Raw genomic sequence first — 12,849 nt, 5'->3', positions numbered from 1 at the left:
CGCTGTGCTTCCCTCTGTGTCCACATATCTTGCTGTGGGGATGGACATTTGATGACAGGGGCACTTCTTGTTGCGTACACTGCTGTTTTGACACCTTTCTTCCCCGTCCTCTGACCTCTGATAAATTATTTTGTACTTTCTTGACTTCCACACAAGAGAATGATGTAAGTTAATGGTCACAGAATTGGAGTTTTTTCCTTTTTAGTAGAAGGTAACTTAGAGAAGGCATTTGCTCCTTTATAAAGGGTCCCTAGGGAGCCTGGGAGGTGTTTACAGAGACCTGCTTCAAGTGCCTTCCAGGCCATGTGTAGACAACAAAGCAAATATGTTGGGCTAAATTGCTTAGTACAGGTGGCGTCCTGGGGTTCTGGATGACTAGAGTGGTGAACGAGGGTCATAGCAGAATGTAAAACTTCAGCCAGGTGCAACAGTGGCGCTGTCATTGTTTCTTCTGCTGTCGGCTGCATGGGGAAGCAGAGGGGCTGCTGGCATGCTTGCACACAGCGACACCCCTGAGGGGTGGGGGTTTCCGTCTGTTTTACTCACTGATGTACCCCAGTCCTTAGAAAGGTGTCTTGTACAAAATAGTCCCACAATAGATATATTTTAAATGAATGAGTGACTGGTAAGGTGGCCGCCTTTCCCTCCTTATTTGTCCTGTCTTCTAGGAAGAGAAGAAAGCTCTCCATTCCTGGAGGATGTACAGGCTATTTCTGATTTTATTGGTGTCTTCTTATTGACTCTGATTATGGACATGAACGGAGCAACCATGTCTTTTAAAACCTTGCCATGTGCTATTCTTGCTGCAAGTCTCAATATCTGTATAACATATAAAAGTGGTAATTTTTAATAACCAAATTAGGTGAAATTTCCATGGGTTAGAACTTTTATTTGTTTAGTAAAATTTAGAATAAGTCTGAAGACCAGCAGCAAATCAGCTGGAAGCCACAAAGAGTAAGAAGGCTGTTGGACTGTGGAACCTGCTGCAGAAAGCCAGATGGTGATTTAGCATTGGACCCTCCATAAAATCTTTTGAACTTTGGTCTGATCAGTTGCACTGTATGTCAAGCTCTACGTACTGTGTATACTGGTTAAGAAATATCAACTCTGTTGTGTTTGTGGTGTGATGACCTGACCTCTGAGGGTGGACGTGGCTTCATTTACAGTTAACACCTACATCAGCAGTAACTCCACTGACACACTCCATTTTGTTTTTAAATGAACTTTTACTTTGAGAGCAACTCGATTTATAGAAAAATTTCAAAGATAGGGCAGGGAATTCCTGTATGCCTTTACTCAGTTTCCTCTGATGGTAACTTCTTTTTTTTTTTTTTTAATATTTATTTATTTATTTTTCGGTGGACACAACATCTTTGTTTGTATGTGGTGCTGAGGATCGAACCCGGGCCGCACGCATGCCAGGCGAGCGCGCTACCACTTGAGCCACATCTCCAGCCCCTCATGGTAACTTCTTGATGTAGCTGTGGTACATTCACTAAAACTAATGACTAGTGACAAAACACCAGACTTTATTTGGATATCAACAGGTTGTCCACTAATGTCCTTTTACTGTTCCAGAATCCAGTCCAGGATGAACCCTCTGGTTCCATTTGGCTTATTTGAAGACCATGTGTATGAAGAGCCATGTGTAACTTGTTCTTTATTCTGCCTTCCCAACAGTGTTCTCTGATTTTAAGGACTTGATTGGCCAGATTTTGATGGAAGTGCTAATGATGTCCACTCAGACTAGAGATGAAAACCCATTTGCCAGTCTGACAGCCACATCGCAGCCCATTGCAGCTGCAGCTCGGTCACCGGACAGAAATCTTATGCTGAACACTGGCTCCAATCCAGGAACAAGCCCCATGTTCTGCAGCCTGGGTTCCTTCAGCGCCAGCTCTTTGTCTAGGTCAGTGTGGTTCACCAGTGTGCACGTCTAATTGGGAGTAAAACAGCCATGAAGGGTGTAGAAGGGAATGTTTATTTACAACGTTGAACTATGTCATGGACATTATGATACGTATCATATTTGGGCAGATGGACTTAGTCTTTTTAAGTGATATTATCTTTTCTAAATTGGATTTTTTTGGGGGGGGGCTTTCCATGGTTAGGTTATTGGTAGTTTAAATTTTAGAAATAAATAGCTATGTATGCTACCTTAGATCAACACAACAATTAGATTATTATTTAAATGATTATCTGATCTCTGTACTGCAACTTTAAGAGATATGAAATGTAATTATCATTTAAAAACCTAAAACTTTCTGTTTCAGTTATCTCAAGTTTTGCTTTGATTTTTCTCTTCTTTCCTCCCTTTCTCAACTACTTTAGCCTCTATGAAACTAGTCCAGCTCCCACTACCAGCTTCTGGAACTCGGTACCAGTGCTGAGTCCATCTTTTGCCTCACCTTCCCATGTAGCCATCCAGACAGCTACGCCTTCTGCTTCCCTCAGCCATCACAGTGTGGCTTCTGGAACTGCGGCGGCAGGAAGCCAGCCCTCGTCCCCACGGTATCGGCCCTACACTATCATGCATCCGTGGGGGCCTTCACCGTGTCCCACCCCACGGTCTTCAGGCATCTCCATCCCATCTAGCTCCCCACGGCTCCCTGCCCTTGCAAGTAGCCCTCAGGCAGTACCTGTCAGCACTTCCAGACCGAGGGCCCCCAGCATGGGCCCAGCTGTGCCTCCTGCTTCACCCAGTGACGCCAGCAGACGTCCCTCCTCCCTACGGATCTCTCCTAGGTATTTTCTTAGCAGGAGAGTTGCGCGTGTGTTTGCAGTGTAGGGAGGGAGATTAACATGGTTTGAAAGAACTGTTGTGTGACGCTGACCTCAGTTAAATTTTGGAAGTTGTTTTGGGTCATTAACCTGTGCCACTAACTAGTTTGGTGGGCATGTGACCTGAGTCCACGCTCTTCCTAGGCTTTGATCACATCAGTAAGCAAGGGCTGCTCTGTTGTGCCTCCCGTTCCTCTCCTTTCCCTCCTTCCTTTTCTGAAAAAAGAAACAACTTTATTTTTAAAACTCTAGTTCGTGTGTCGTTCTTCATTACAAATTAGTTTCAAAGACTGTGGTCAGTGTGTTATTTGAGAGTGGGGGATCCCTGGGCCACATTTTGACTTTTTGGACTGCCGCCAGGGTGGTGAAGTGCAATCCGACCCCCAGACTGTGGGCAAGTCTGGGCCTGGTGTTCTTCCTTCCAGTGGGTGCAGCTCACTCTGGTCACACCTTGATGTTTTGATTTCTGATCACATGTAATTTCAACCTCGTAGAAATAAGCAGTATCAGAATTCCATGAATCCAGTGGCCTCTTCTCTCAAATGTGTCCACTTAGTTCTATAATGTGTAATTTTTTGCATGTAAGTGGATAAAACTTTTAAGATTTTAAAAGACAGCAGATGCAAAGCCTCTCCCTCTTGTTTTTCCTTTGTTCCCTGATGACCTTTTTTGCTTTTGTTGTGGTAGTATGTACGACAATCCTTTCTCCTTCCTCTTCCTCGCACTTTCTGGAGACAGTAGTGATGAAGAAGATGAAGAAGATGATGATGATGGTGATGAAGGTGGTGGTGGTGGTGATGATTTTTCTTGTGTCCAGTTTGGGTCCAGGTATCTGAGGAATGGAGTCTTACCCTGCATGTGCTTAGGTGCTTAGGAACTAACTTGTATGAGCCCTACTTAGAGGTGTGCTTTGAATCCAAACAGACTAGGATCAAAGGAGGTGGGTTAGCAAAATTGTGTTGACATGTGAGGATCTTTTAACTAGAAAAAAGTGACACATAGAACACTTCATGTAGTTGCCAGGTAATTCAGAGGAACACTCACCCATAATCATTTGTCAGAAGCCTGAAAACAAATTTGTGGTTAAGTTCAAGCACTCTCAGATCTAAAATGAAGGACCCTTCATTTTACTATTGCAAAATGTTCTTGTGGACAGTCTGTACCGTGAGGCATGTTTTCGTCATGACGATTGCATGGGTTGCTGGTGTTTAGCAGTGGCATAGGGGTGGGACCTTGTGTGTTTGTGTTCCCTCCTATCACCACTCCACCATGCTCAGTCTAGATAATCTGTTGAAGAGCACATGGGGTCATATGTTTGATATAATGAGGCTTCTATTTTCACTTCTAACCTTATATTGCTCTGAGTCCCTCCTTGACCTTGTGAAGCCAGACCCCATTTGTTTAAAGAGCCCAGGAATGACTTCAGAAGCTAAAATATAATTCAAGATGTTGCTGCATGTTCAGCCCAAAAACCAAGTGAAGACCACTACTTGGGTTTTCTAGGTGACTCTGAGCAGCAAAATGTAATGGTCCTTTCTATCTAACCCTCTGACTCTTCTTACAGTTTTGCTCTTAAATTGAAGTTTCCTCTGGACAGAGTTGGTATTTGTGCCCAGCACTGTTCAAAAATAACTCCAGGCTATAAATAGAGACTGCAATAAGGTTAGGTCACTTCATTAAATCTGACCGTGCTCAGAAGAATCATTAGAGAGCACTGAGGAGTGTTGACACAGGCTAAATATCAATTCCAGAAGCTTGATATTTGTATTAAAAAAAAATTGAGAGTGGGGGATCCCTGGGCCACATTAAAAGTGAACATTGCATCATTACTTCTCAAGGAAATTTCCCAAAGGTGTACGTGGCTTTTTCATGTACACAAAATCCTCTGCATGATTGAAGTCACACTGCAGGCATAATCCTTAGGAATCACATTCCATCATGGTAAAATTGCTTTGTTACCTGTTTTGCTGCAAATTATCTGTGGGGGAAACACTCTTTTCTTTCCCTGGCCTATTTAATTCCAACTTTCTTAACAGGTATATCTGGTCATGGTGCTTTTACTAACACCTCTCTCTCTAGATTTCTAACATCCGAGCCTCACCTCAGATCTTGATTTTATATCCTAGGAAAAACACTTGCTGGTTATGTAATAATAGCAGCACACGCTTATTAAGGATGATTCACCTAATACTCTGCTTAAGTGACCTTGTTTAATCCCATGTAGCATTCCCTGAGGAAACTGAGGAACAGGGAGGTTAAAGTCACCAACTAGTTAGCAGCAGAGCCTGCATTCAGACTCAGGCAGGCGGGAAACTGGAGCTCACATTCTTTTCCACCACCCTGCGCTGCCTCTGGCCTAGCCTTCTGTGGGCAGCAGTATCTGCTCTTCTTGTTCCTCACTAGTAATTTCGCTACTGAGAGTCTAGGCATCTTCTCTGTTCCTTGGCTAGGAAGTGCCAGCTTCTTTTCTTGGGGGATAGAGGAGGGCAAAGCTGGGGGTTGATAAGTAAGACCTCATGTATGCTGGGAAAGCTCATTCTATCCCTGAGCTACACCCCAGCCTCATTTTACTCCTTAACTACGAAACGCCCTTCTGGTCTGTTGGCATGCCCCTCACAGGCTGTTGCAAGGAAATCATATAATCCAGGTTGCAGGTTAGATACTCCAATTGTATGTTACTCATGGGTATCAAAAATGGCACAACAGGGGCTGTGGCTCAGTGGTAGAGCACTTGCCTAGCACATGTGAGACACTGGATTTGATTCTCAGCACCACATAAAAATAAATAAATTAAGGTATTGTGTCCATCTACAACTAAATATATATATATATATATATGTGCTGTCTCTTATACACATCAGATGTGTATAAGAGACAGGCNTTTTTTTTTTTTTTTTTTTTTTTTAAATGGCACAACAATAGTGAAAAATGTATAACACAAACTGCTTAAACAAATGGGAGAGTTTGGGGACATACAGGGCCAAAACCAGGACGAGGCAGCAAACACCTTGTTCACTTGAGTGACCAGCACAGATGGATTTCCCGTCCCTTTCTATGTGATCTTTTTTTTTTATTTATTTTGAAATAAGCAATTTTAACACATACTTCTAAGTTAGTGTCACAAGAATTAAGTGGAATTGTCTCCATTTTCCCTTCTGTTGGCCCAGCAGAGTTTGAAATCTGCAGATACTTTTGGAAGTAGTTGTGACCTGCAGGCATATGTTGATCATTTACAGTTTTAATGACAGGAACTAATTTAGGAAAGGCAAAACATTCCTCTGAAGTGTTTTCAAGTCTTCTGTGAAATGCACTGTAGGAATTATGAGGAACTGTTCTCGCAGGAAAGTGAGTGAAGGGAAAATTGTCTTGTGATTCAGATCCCAGTAGAGTCTTCCTCAGGAAGTTGGTGACTGGATGAGAAATGGGGTTATGTTATTTTTTATTGCACTTTTGTTTGCTCCTCCCCACCACCCTTCCCTTCCTGGTTCTTCTAATGATTAGGTCTCAGCTTAGGCACATGGTCAAGTGGTAAGTACAGTCTTCCGTTGCCTCCAGTCAGGCTCGGGGCTCCTGCCAAAGAGCCTTCTCCCATGTCCTCATGAAGGAAAAGAAACTTCAACATTATTACTTTCTCCATGAGGTCCCTAAGACTGAAAGGGACAGAAAACTCCAGGTGACTCAATAAATAAGAGGCAGGCAGCTCCACAGCTAATTTCGTAACTCAGTGACATCATCAGGGACCCTTTTGTTTGTTAACTGCTTAGATGCGTCAGTGGCCTGTGTGAGCAGAGAAAGGCCAGTTAGTAGACAGAAGATTGACGTTTGTCCTCCTGTTGCCGTTGGTCATCATACTGGAGGATTCACCATGGAAGTAGTGGGAACAAAACATTTCCCCTCGCCTCTCTCCACTCGCCTCCATCCTCGTGGCATGTAGTATTTCCTCCTGCCTTACACCTTTGGACTCATTTCCTCTCTTTGGGCCACTCTTCCCGCAGAGAGCTATCTGGCCTGCTCTCTGCCTTCCGTGAGGCCCGTGTGAGTGCAGGCTGCTTAGAGGCTGGTGGCCGGCTCTCCTGTGTTGAACAGCACTTACACACATGCTGCCTCGCGCCATCGCCTGTACTCACTTTTCTTTTCCCTCACAGCACTTACCTATGAGTTTGTCGTTGATGGTCCCCACCTCTAGAATATAATTGCCGCATCGACAAGGTCATCAGTATAGACTCCAGAACCTGCAACAGTGCCTGGAACCTAGCAGGCCCACTGTGCACATTCATTGACTGAATTTATACTGCTTAAATCATAACAGCTCTGACTTTGCCTTGGATTGAGAAAATATAAAATTCCCAAGTTTGCATTTAAAAAGTTGGTAAATAGGAGGGTGATTATTCTCATTATGGAAGAAAATTTTATGGGGTCCTTTAATGAGCAAGTTTTCAGCCAGGCCCAGTGGCATATAAACCCTGTAAACCCAGCGACTCCGGAGGATAGGGCAGGGGGATCACAAGTTCAAAGCCAGCCTCAGCAACTTAGTGAGACCCTGACTCAAAGTAAAATATAAAAAGAGCTAGAGATATAGCCAAGTGGTTAAGTGCCCCTGAGTTCAATCCCTGGTACCAAAAAAAAAGTGGGGGCGGCTGGGTTGAGGCTCAACAGTAGAATTCTGGCCTCGCACCTGCGAGATCCTGGGTTCAATCATCAGCACCACATAAAAATAAATAAATAAAATAAAGGTATTGTGTTCAACTACCACTAAAAAATAAATATTTTTTTTTTTCAAAAGCAAGTTTTCTCGGTACATTTAAAATGGAATTTAGTCTGCACAGATCTGATGTGTGTCAATCCCCGGAAAAAATTTTTTTTAATATTTATTTTTCAGTTGTAGTTGGACACAATACCTTTATTCCATTCATTTATTTTTTATGTAGTGCTGAGGATCATACCCAGGGCCCTGCGAATGCTAGACGAGCGTTGTACTGCTGAGCCCAATCCCAGCCACCACCCCCCACCCCGAATATTATTATCGTTTTCAAAAGGATTCGACTATTTCTGTTAGTGAAGTAATTAATGGTTACATTGAATTGTTGATTTAGTTACCAGAAAATGGCTCACATATTCTCCCAAGGGAAGGTATAATTTTATATATGCTTTTAGAACTTAAATACAACATGTTTTCAAGATTTTAGAATGGCACAGCTTTTTGATAATAAAAAGAAATTCAAGAAGAATGAAGTACTACTGAAAACAAATTTGGAGGGTAGAAGAGGTAAGGACCAGGGGGCCCACTGTGTTTCCCAAACTCATCTTGAAGTGATTCTCCTGCCTCAAACTTTTGAATCCCAGGACTGCAGGAGCCCAACCTATTTTAAATATTTAAAAAATGTTTGTTAATAGCATAAATTTATGTATAGAAATAGTACCACATTTTCCTTCATTATCACATTCATAATTTCAGCCCAGCTCTTTCACCATGAATCTAAAAATCCTTGTTAATCAGTTTGGGCTATTGACTGTTAGCTTAGCATTAATGAAACTGGCCATTTTAAATATGTGATCATGACTTCCTTTGGCATCTTTAGGATTGGTCTTATTGAAACATTGACACACACTGGACTTTACATTTCCTTTTGTGTTAAAGGGTTTTTCCCCCGTTCTGAAAGCCAGCCAGTTGGTTGGTGCCTGATTGATAATCACCAAAACACACCAACCTCATTTAGCTTTGAAAATTGTCTGAGATCTTCTGAGTCTCTGTGCCTTTTATTGCATTGCCTGGCACAAGATAGGCAGACTGCTGCATAGGTCACTTTTTATGTCTCAGTGAAATACCTGTGAAAATATTTCAAGTGAGATTGAGGAGTTAAATTGAAGTTAAAACTAAATGGAATGTGTTGCTAAGAATGGAACTTAATTTCATTGGCTGTTGCACAAGCCAGCACTATCTAAGCATGCTGAGTTCTTGTGGACATAAAAGTTCATGTGTTATAAGGGATGCCACTTCAGACTGACTCCTTGCAGCTAGTAATGACCTGTTGTCATAAAATATAAGATGCTTTTCATTTCATAAGTGTTAAAAATGTGAGAAATATGGGTCTTATTATGAGGAAGATGAATAGTTAAAATTTTTCGTTGGAAATAAGAAATGTCTTTTTTTTTTTTTAAACGTCTGTGAGAGCTGTTTCCAGGAAAACTACCCACAGTTGTGTCTAGGTACAAGCCTGCGATAGCACTGTTTACCTTTGAGATGTTCAGTGAATATTGACACTAATGTCAAGCATAAGAGGGAAAAATCACAAATCACTTGAAACAGAGCTTGCCTCCAGCATAGAGAAATCTTGGCCCTTTCTATTGTGAGGATTCTCCATATTCTAAATTAGGTGATGGTTTTTTTGTTTAGTTCCCTAGTGAGTTTTCTCTGTACTTTTCTACACTACTCACCTTTCTGTTGTCAGGTCATTCAGCAGATACCAGGTCCCACCATTAATTAATAAAATGTACCAAAACATTAATTGCCATAAAGACACAAGCATAGATGTGTTTTTCAGGTTTCCGTGCTGGCCCACCCTATGCATGTCTCTGGGTGGCCCCGTGGCCTATGCAGTGGGCAGGGACGAGCTGTGTCTCCTTGGATATCCTCTCAGCCTGTCTCCTCCCTTCCCACTGTCAGACCATATTGTAGGTCCTACAGGAGTTCAGATTTGCTGGACTCTGGGCTGAGAACCTTGGACTTAAAGCTGGCATTATTTTTTACCTTCTATAATGAAAAGCTTTAATATCATGTTTTCATTTTAAGGTTAATTATTTTCTCCCCAGAATTCTAAGATCAGTTATGTTCTAATTCCAAGATCGCTGTATATGTTCCAAAACTTGTTGTGCATATCTGTTATGCTGCATAACATGCTATTGTGCTCTAAATTCTTCCTGGTCCTTCTAGTTTCTGCCCCAGGTTGAAATAGGAACTCTTGGGTTCCTGATGTTCTTCCCATCATTTATCATCTTCTAAATGTAATAATTTTACTAAGCTTATTTTCTCTCTTCCTCTTCATGCCTTCTATGCCTTGACTAATGTCTTCGTATATTGTATGTATATCAGATAATTTGAGTTAAATACCTAATTTGGTATGAGACCAGTGATGGTGGACATTAACTTTGTTTAATACATTAACTTTGTTTAATTCCCTCAGACCTAACCCTCACTACTATGTTTGGCTTTTGTCCCAGAGAATAGTTAATATAAATAATAACTGTGCTTCACATTGTGACCTGGTGATATTTTCCAAAGCACTTCCACATTATTTCACTAAAGCCTCGCTGCAGATGTAATAGAGGTTCTGGGCTCTGGTAAATATATCAGCACTAAGGCCAGGGCTGGAGCCAGGTCTGCTCACAAATAAGACTTGTTTGTTTTGATTTTACTGTGCTAACTCAAGTTTTTTCACTGAAAGTTTTGAAAATCATGTGTTAATAGCAAATCCTTGATGTCTCCCTCTAACTGGATGCTCCACGAGCTCTGGTCCTATTGCCAAATGCTGGATGAATTTTTATCAGTTCTAAACTAGAAATAGTAAAGGTATTTTCTTAGTTCCTTAAACCTGCCCTCCTAGAGCGTTGGGTTATAGCAATAGCGTAGTCTGGCTTTAACCTGCAGGTCTGCCCAAGTGATGCTGCTCAGTTTGATGTAAGTACCTGTCTTAGTCCCTCTGGTTAGGTAAGTTGCCATCCTCAGTAAGATGAGGTCCCCTTAGTAGGACCATCAAGTGTTCACCAGAAGCCAGTTTTGTTGGGCTGGGAACAGGTGAGCCAAGCAGTCAGCTGCAGTCTGTGCTGCATGGGTGTCTGTGCTTTGTGAAGGTTGCAGGGATCCTAGCAGGCTTTCTGCTGCAGAAACAAAGACTGTCAAGAAGAAATGATCAAGAGGGGGTAAGCATCATCTTTTTTTTTTTTTTTTTTCTCTTCTCCAAAGTTTGGGAGCCTCTGGTGGAGCAAGTAGTTGGGATTCCTACAGTGACCATTTCACCATTGAAACCTGCAAGGAGACAGATATGCTGAACTACCTCATTGAGTGTTTTGACCGAGTTGGAATAGAGGAAAAAAAAGCACCAAAGGTAATATGAACCAGATTATTAAAGAAAAAAAAAAGCCCCAGTATTTCTTTGATAATCCCCTCTCGAATGGAGAAGTCATTCATTTATTTAGTCGGTCAAGTAGTTTGTTTTGGAGCATCTCTGTGCCAGGCACTGTACTAGCAGCTTGGGATGCATTAGTGAACAAAACAGATTTCTGCCTTCATAGAAATCACATCTTAGTGCTGGGGTTGTGGCTTAGAGATAGAGGTGCTTGCCTAGAACGTGCGAGGTCCTGGGTTCAATTCACAGCACCACATAAAAATAAGTAAGTAAAAGTATTGTGTCCAACTACAACTAAAAAATAAATATTAAAAAAGAAAGAAACAGGAGCAGTGTGAAGAAGAGGCGAGAACGACCCCCGGACCAACCAAAGCCGTGCGCCGCTGCATCCCCGCGTCCAGCGCCTGCGTCCCGCTGCCGTCGCCACCATGCCCAAGAGAAAGGCTGAAGGGGATGCTAAAGGAGATAAAGCCAAGGTGAAAGACGAACCACAGAGAAGATCTGCAAGGTGGTCTGCCAAACCTGCTCCTCCAAAGCCAGAGCCCAAGCCTAAAAAGGCCCCTGCAAAGAAGGGAGAGAAGGTACCCAAAGGGAAAAAGGGAAAAGCTGACACTGGCAAGGATGGGAATAACCCTGCAGAAAATGGAGATGCCAAAACAGACCAGGCACAAAAAACTGAAGGTGCTGGAGATGCCAAGTGAAGTGTGTGCGTTTTTGATAACTGTGTACTTCTGGTGACTGTACAGTTTGAAATACTATTTTTTATCAAGTTTTATAAAAATGCAGAATTTTGTTTTACTTTTTTTTTAAAGCTATGTTGTTAGCACACAGAACACTTCATTGTTGTTTTGCGGGGGAAGGAGCATATGTCACTAGTAGAATGTCTCTAAAGCTGGATTGCTGTGGGGGAAGACACCTTTCCCTTCTAGTTTTGAGAGACTTCCTCTTTGTTCCCAAGAGGAAGGGATTCCCTGATGTTGGCACACATAGCCACCTTGGCACAAATGCCTTGTGGTATGGAAAAACTGAAACTCATCTGTATGTCCTCCTGTCCCTCTCTGCCATCGGCATAGACTTAATTCCCCTAAACTCAGACCTATTGGGACCTGATTCCCAAGGATTGGTTTTACCAGTGTGTGGGGCAATCTGGACTTTCCAGTGACGTCATTGGGAATAGTGTCCTTCAGAAGAGCAGCAGTTCCTTTTCTAGATTGTGGATCTTCAGATTAATAATTTTTGCCATTTTCCTTTCATTTCCTGAAAGTCAGGGTTGGCTTGTGAAAAGTTGTTAAACAACATGCTAAATGTGAAATGTCAACCCTCACTCTAAACTTTCCCTATTCAGAGCATCAAATGAAGACTTCATTGGGTTTTATAGTGGCTTTCTGATTTTGGTAGTCCATTCAAGAAGGGAGTTTGAAAGTTGTTGTATATTGTTAATGATTGTCTGCCCATGTCCTGCCTGAAATACCATGATTGTTTATGAAAAGTATCTTTAATAAAGCTGGATACAGTTTGGCTTGGAAAAAAAAAAAGAAAGAAAGAAGGAAGGAAGGGAAAGAAAGGAAGGAAGAAAGAGAAGAGAAGAAAACACATTCTAGTGAAGGAAAGACGTGACAGAGCCAAGAAGGAAACCCAGGTAGCCTGCGTTCAGAGTCCTCTCTTGACTGCCCTGTAGCTGGCTATGTAGTGACTTATAAGGCCCTACTGATTGCTGGTAGCCAGCGATGGTCAAGATAATAACCAGCGTTATGGAGCACTAGGACCAGCAAGGGTTTTGTGAAGTCTGTATTGGTTTGAATTCTTACAGTTTCTCAGTGAGCCCAGAGAAGCCACATGTAAGATAGGTGTTCTTACCAAGAATAAACAGACACCTTAGAGACTAAGGTCGTAATTGTCTATAGTTAGAGACAGGGTCTCAGTGAGTTGTTTAGCTCCTTGCTTT

At 42.1% G+C, this 12,849-nt stretch overlaps 2 protein-coding genes across 6 annotated transcripts in view; both read left to right on the top strand.

Annotated features, from left to right (window-relative positions):
* Ube4b (ubiquitination factor E4B) overlaps positions 1-12,849 on the top strand; it is a 113,218-nt gene that overhangs the window by 55,116 nt on the left and 45,253 nt on the right. For 3 of the 5 annotated variants that reach the window (XM_015501418.2, XM_048783636.1, XM_048783637.1), the window contains 4 exons: positions 1,681-1,909; positions 2,332-2,745; positions 3,469-3,609; positions 10,742-10,883. In XM_015501418.2, the coding sequence (XP_015356904.1) occupies positions 1,681-1,909; positions 2,332-2,745; positions 3,469-3,609; positions 10,742-10,883 (926 nt within the window). The remainder of the gene's footprint in view (positions 1-1,680; positions 1,910-2,331; positions 2,746-3,468; positions 3,610-10,741; positions 10,884-12,849) is intronic. The other 2 variants (XM_048783635.1, XM_015501417.2) reach the window with 2 other exon arrangements.
* Positions 10,755-11,702, top strand: LOC107155516 (non-histone chromosomal protein HMG-17-like). Its single transcript, XM_048783638.1, has 2 exons — positions 10,755-10,883; positions 11,222-11,702. The coding sequence occupies exon 2, from the start codon at positions 11,333-11,335 to the stop codon at positions 11,603-11,605; it is 273 nt and encodes a 90-aa protein (XP_048639595.1). The 5' UTR covers positions 10,755-10,883; positions 11,222-11,332; the 3' UTR covers positions 11,606-11,702.

Source organism: Marmota marmota, unplaced genomic scaffold (genome assembly GCF_001458135.2).
Source record: "Marmota marmota marmota unplaced genomic scaffold, marMar, whole genome shotgun sequence".
Lineage (NCBI taxonomy): Eukaryota > Metazoa > Chordata > Mammalia > Rodentia > Sciuridae > Marmota > Marmota marmota.
Note: the sequence above shows the minus strand (reverse complement) of the source record. Positions and strands in the feature narration are given on the sequence as shown.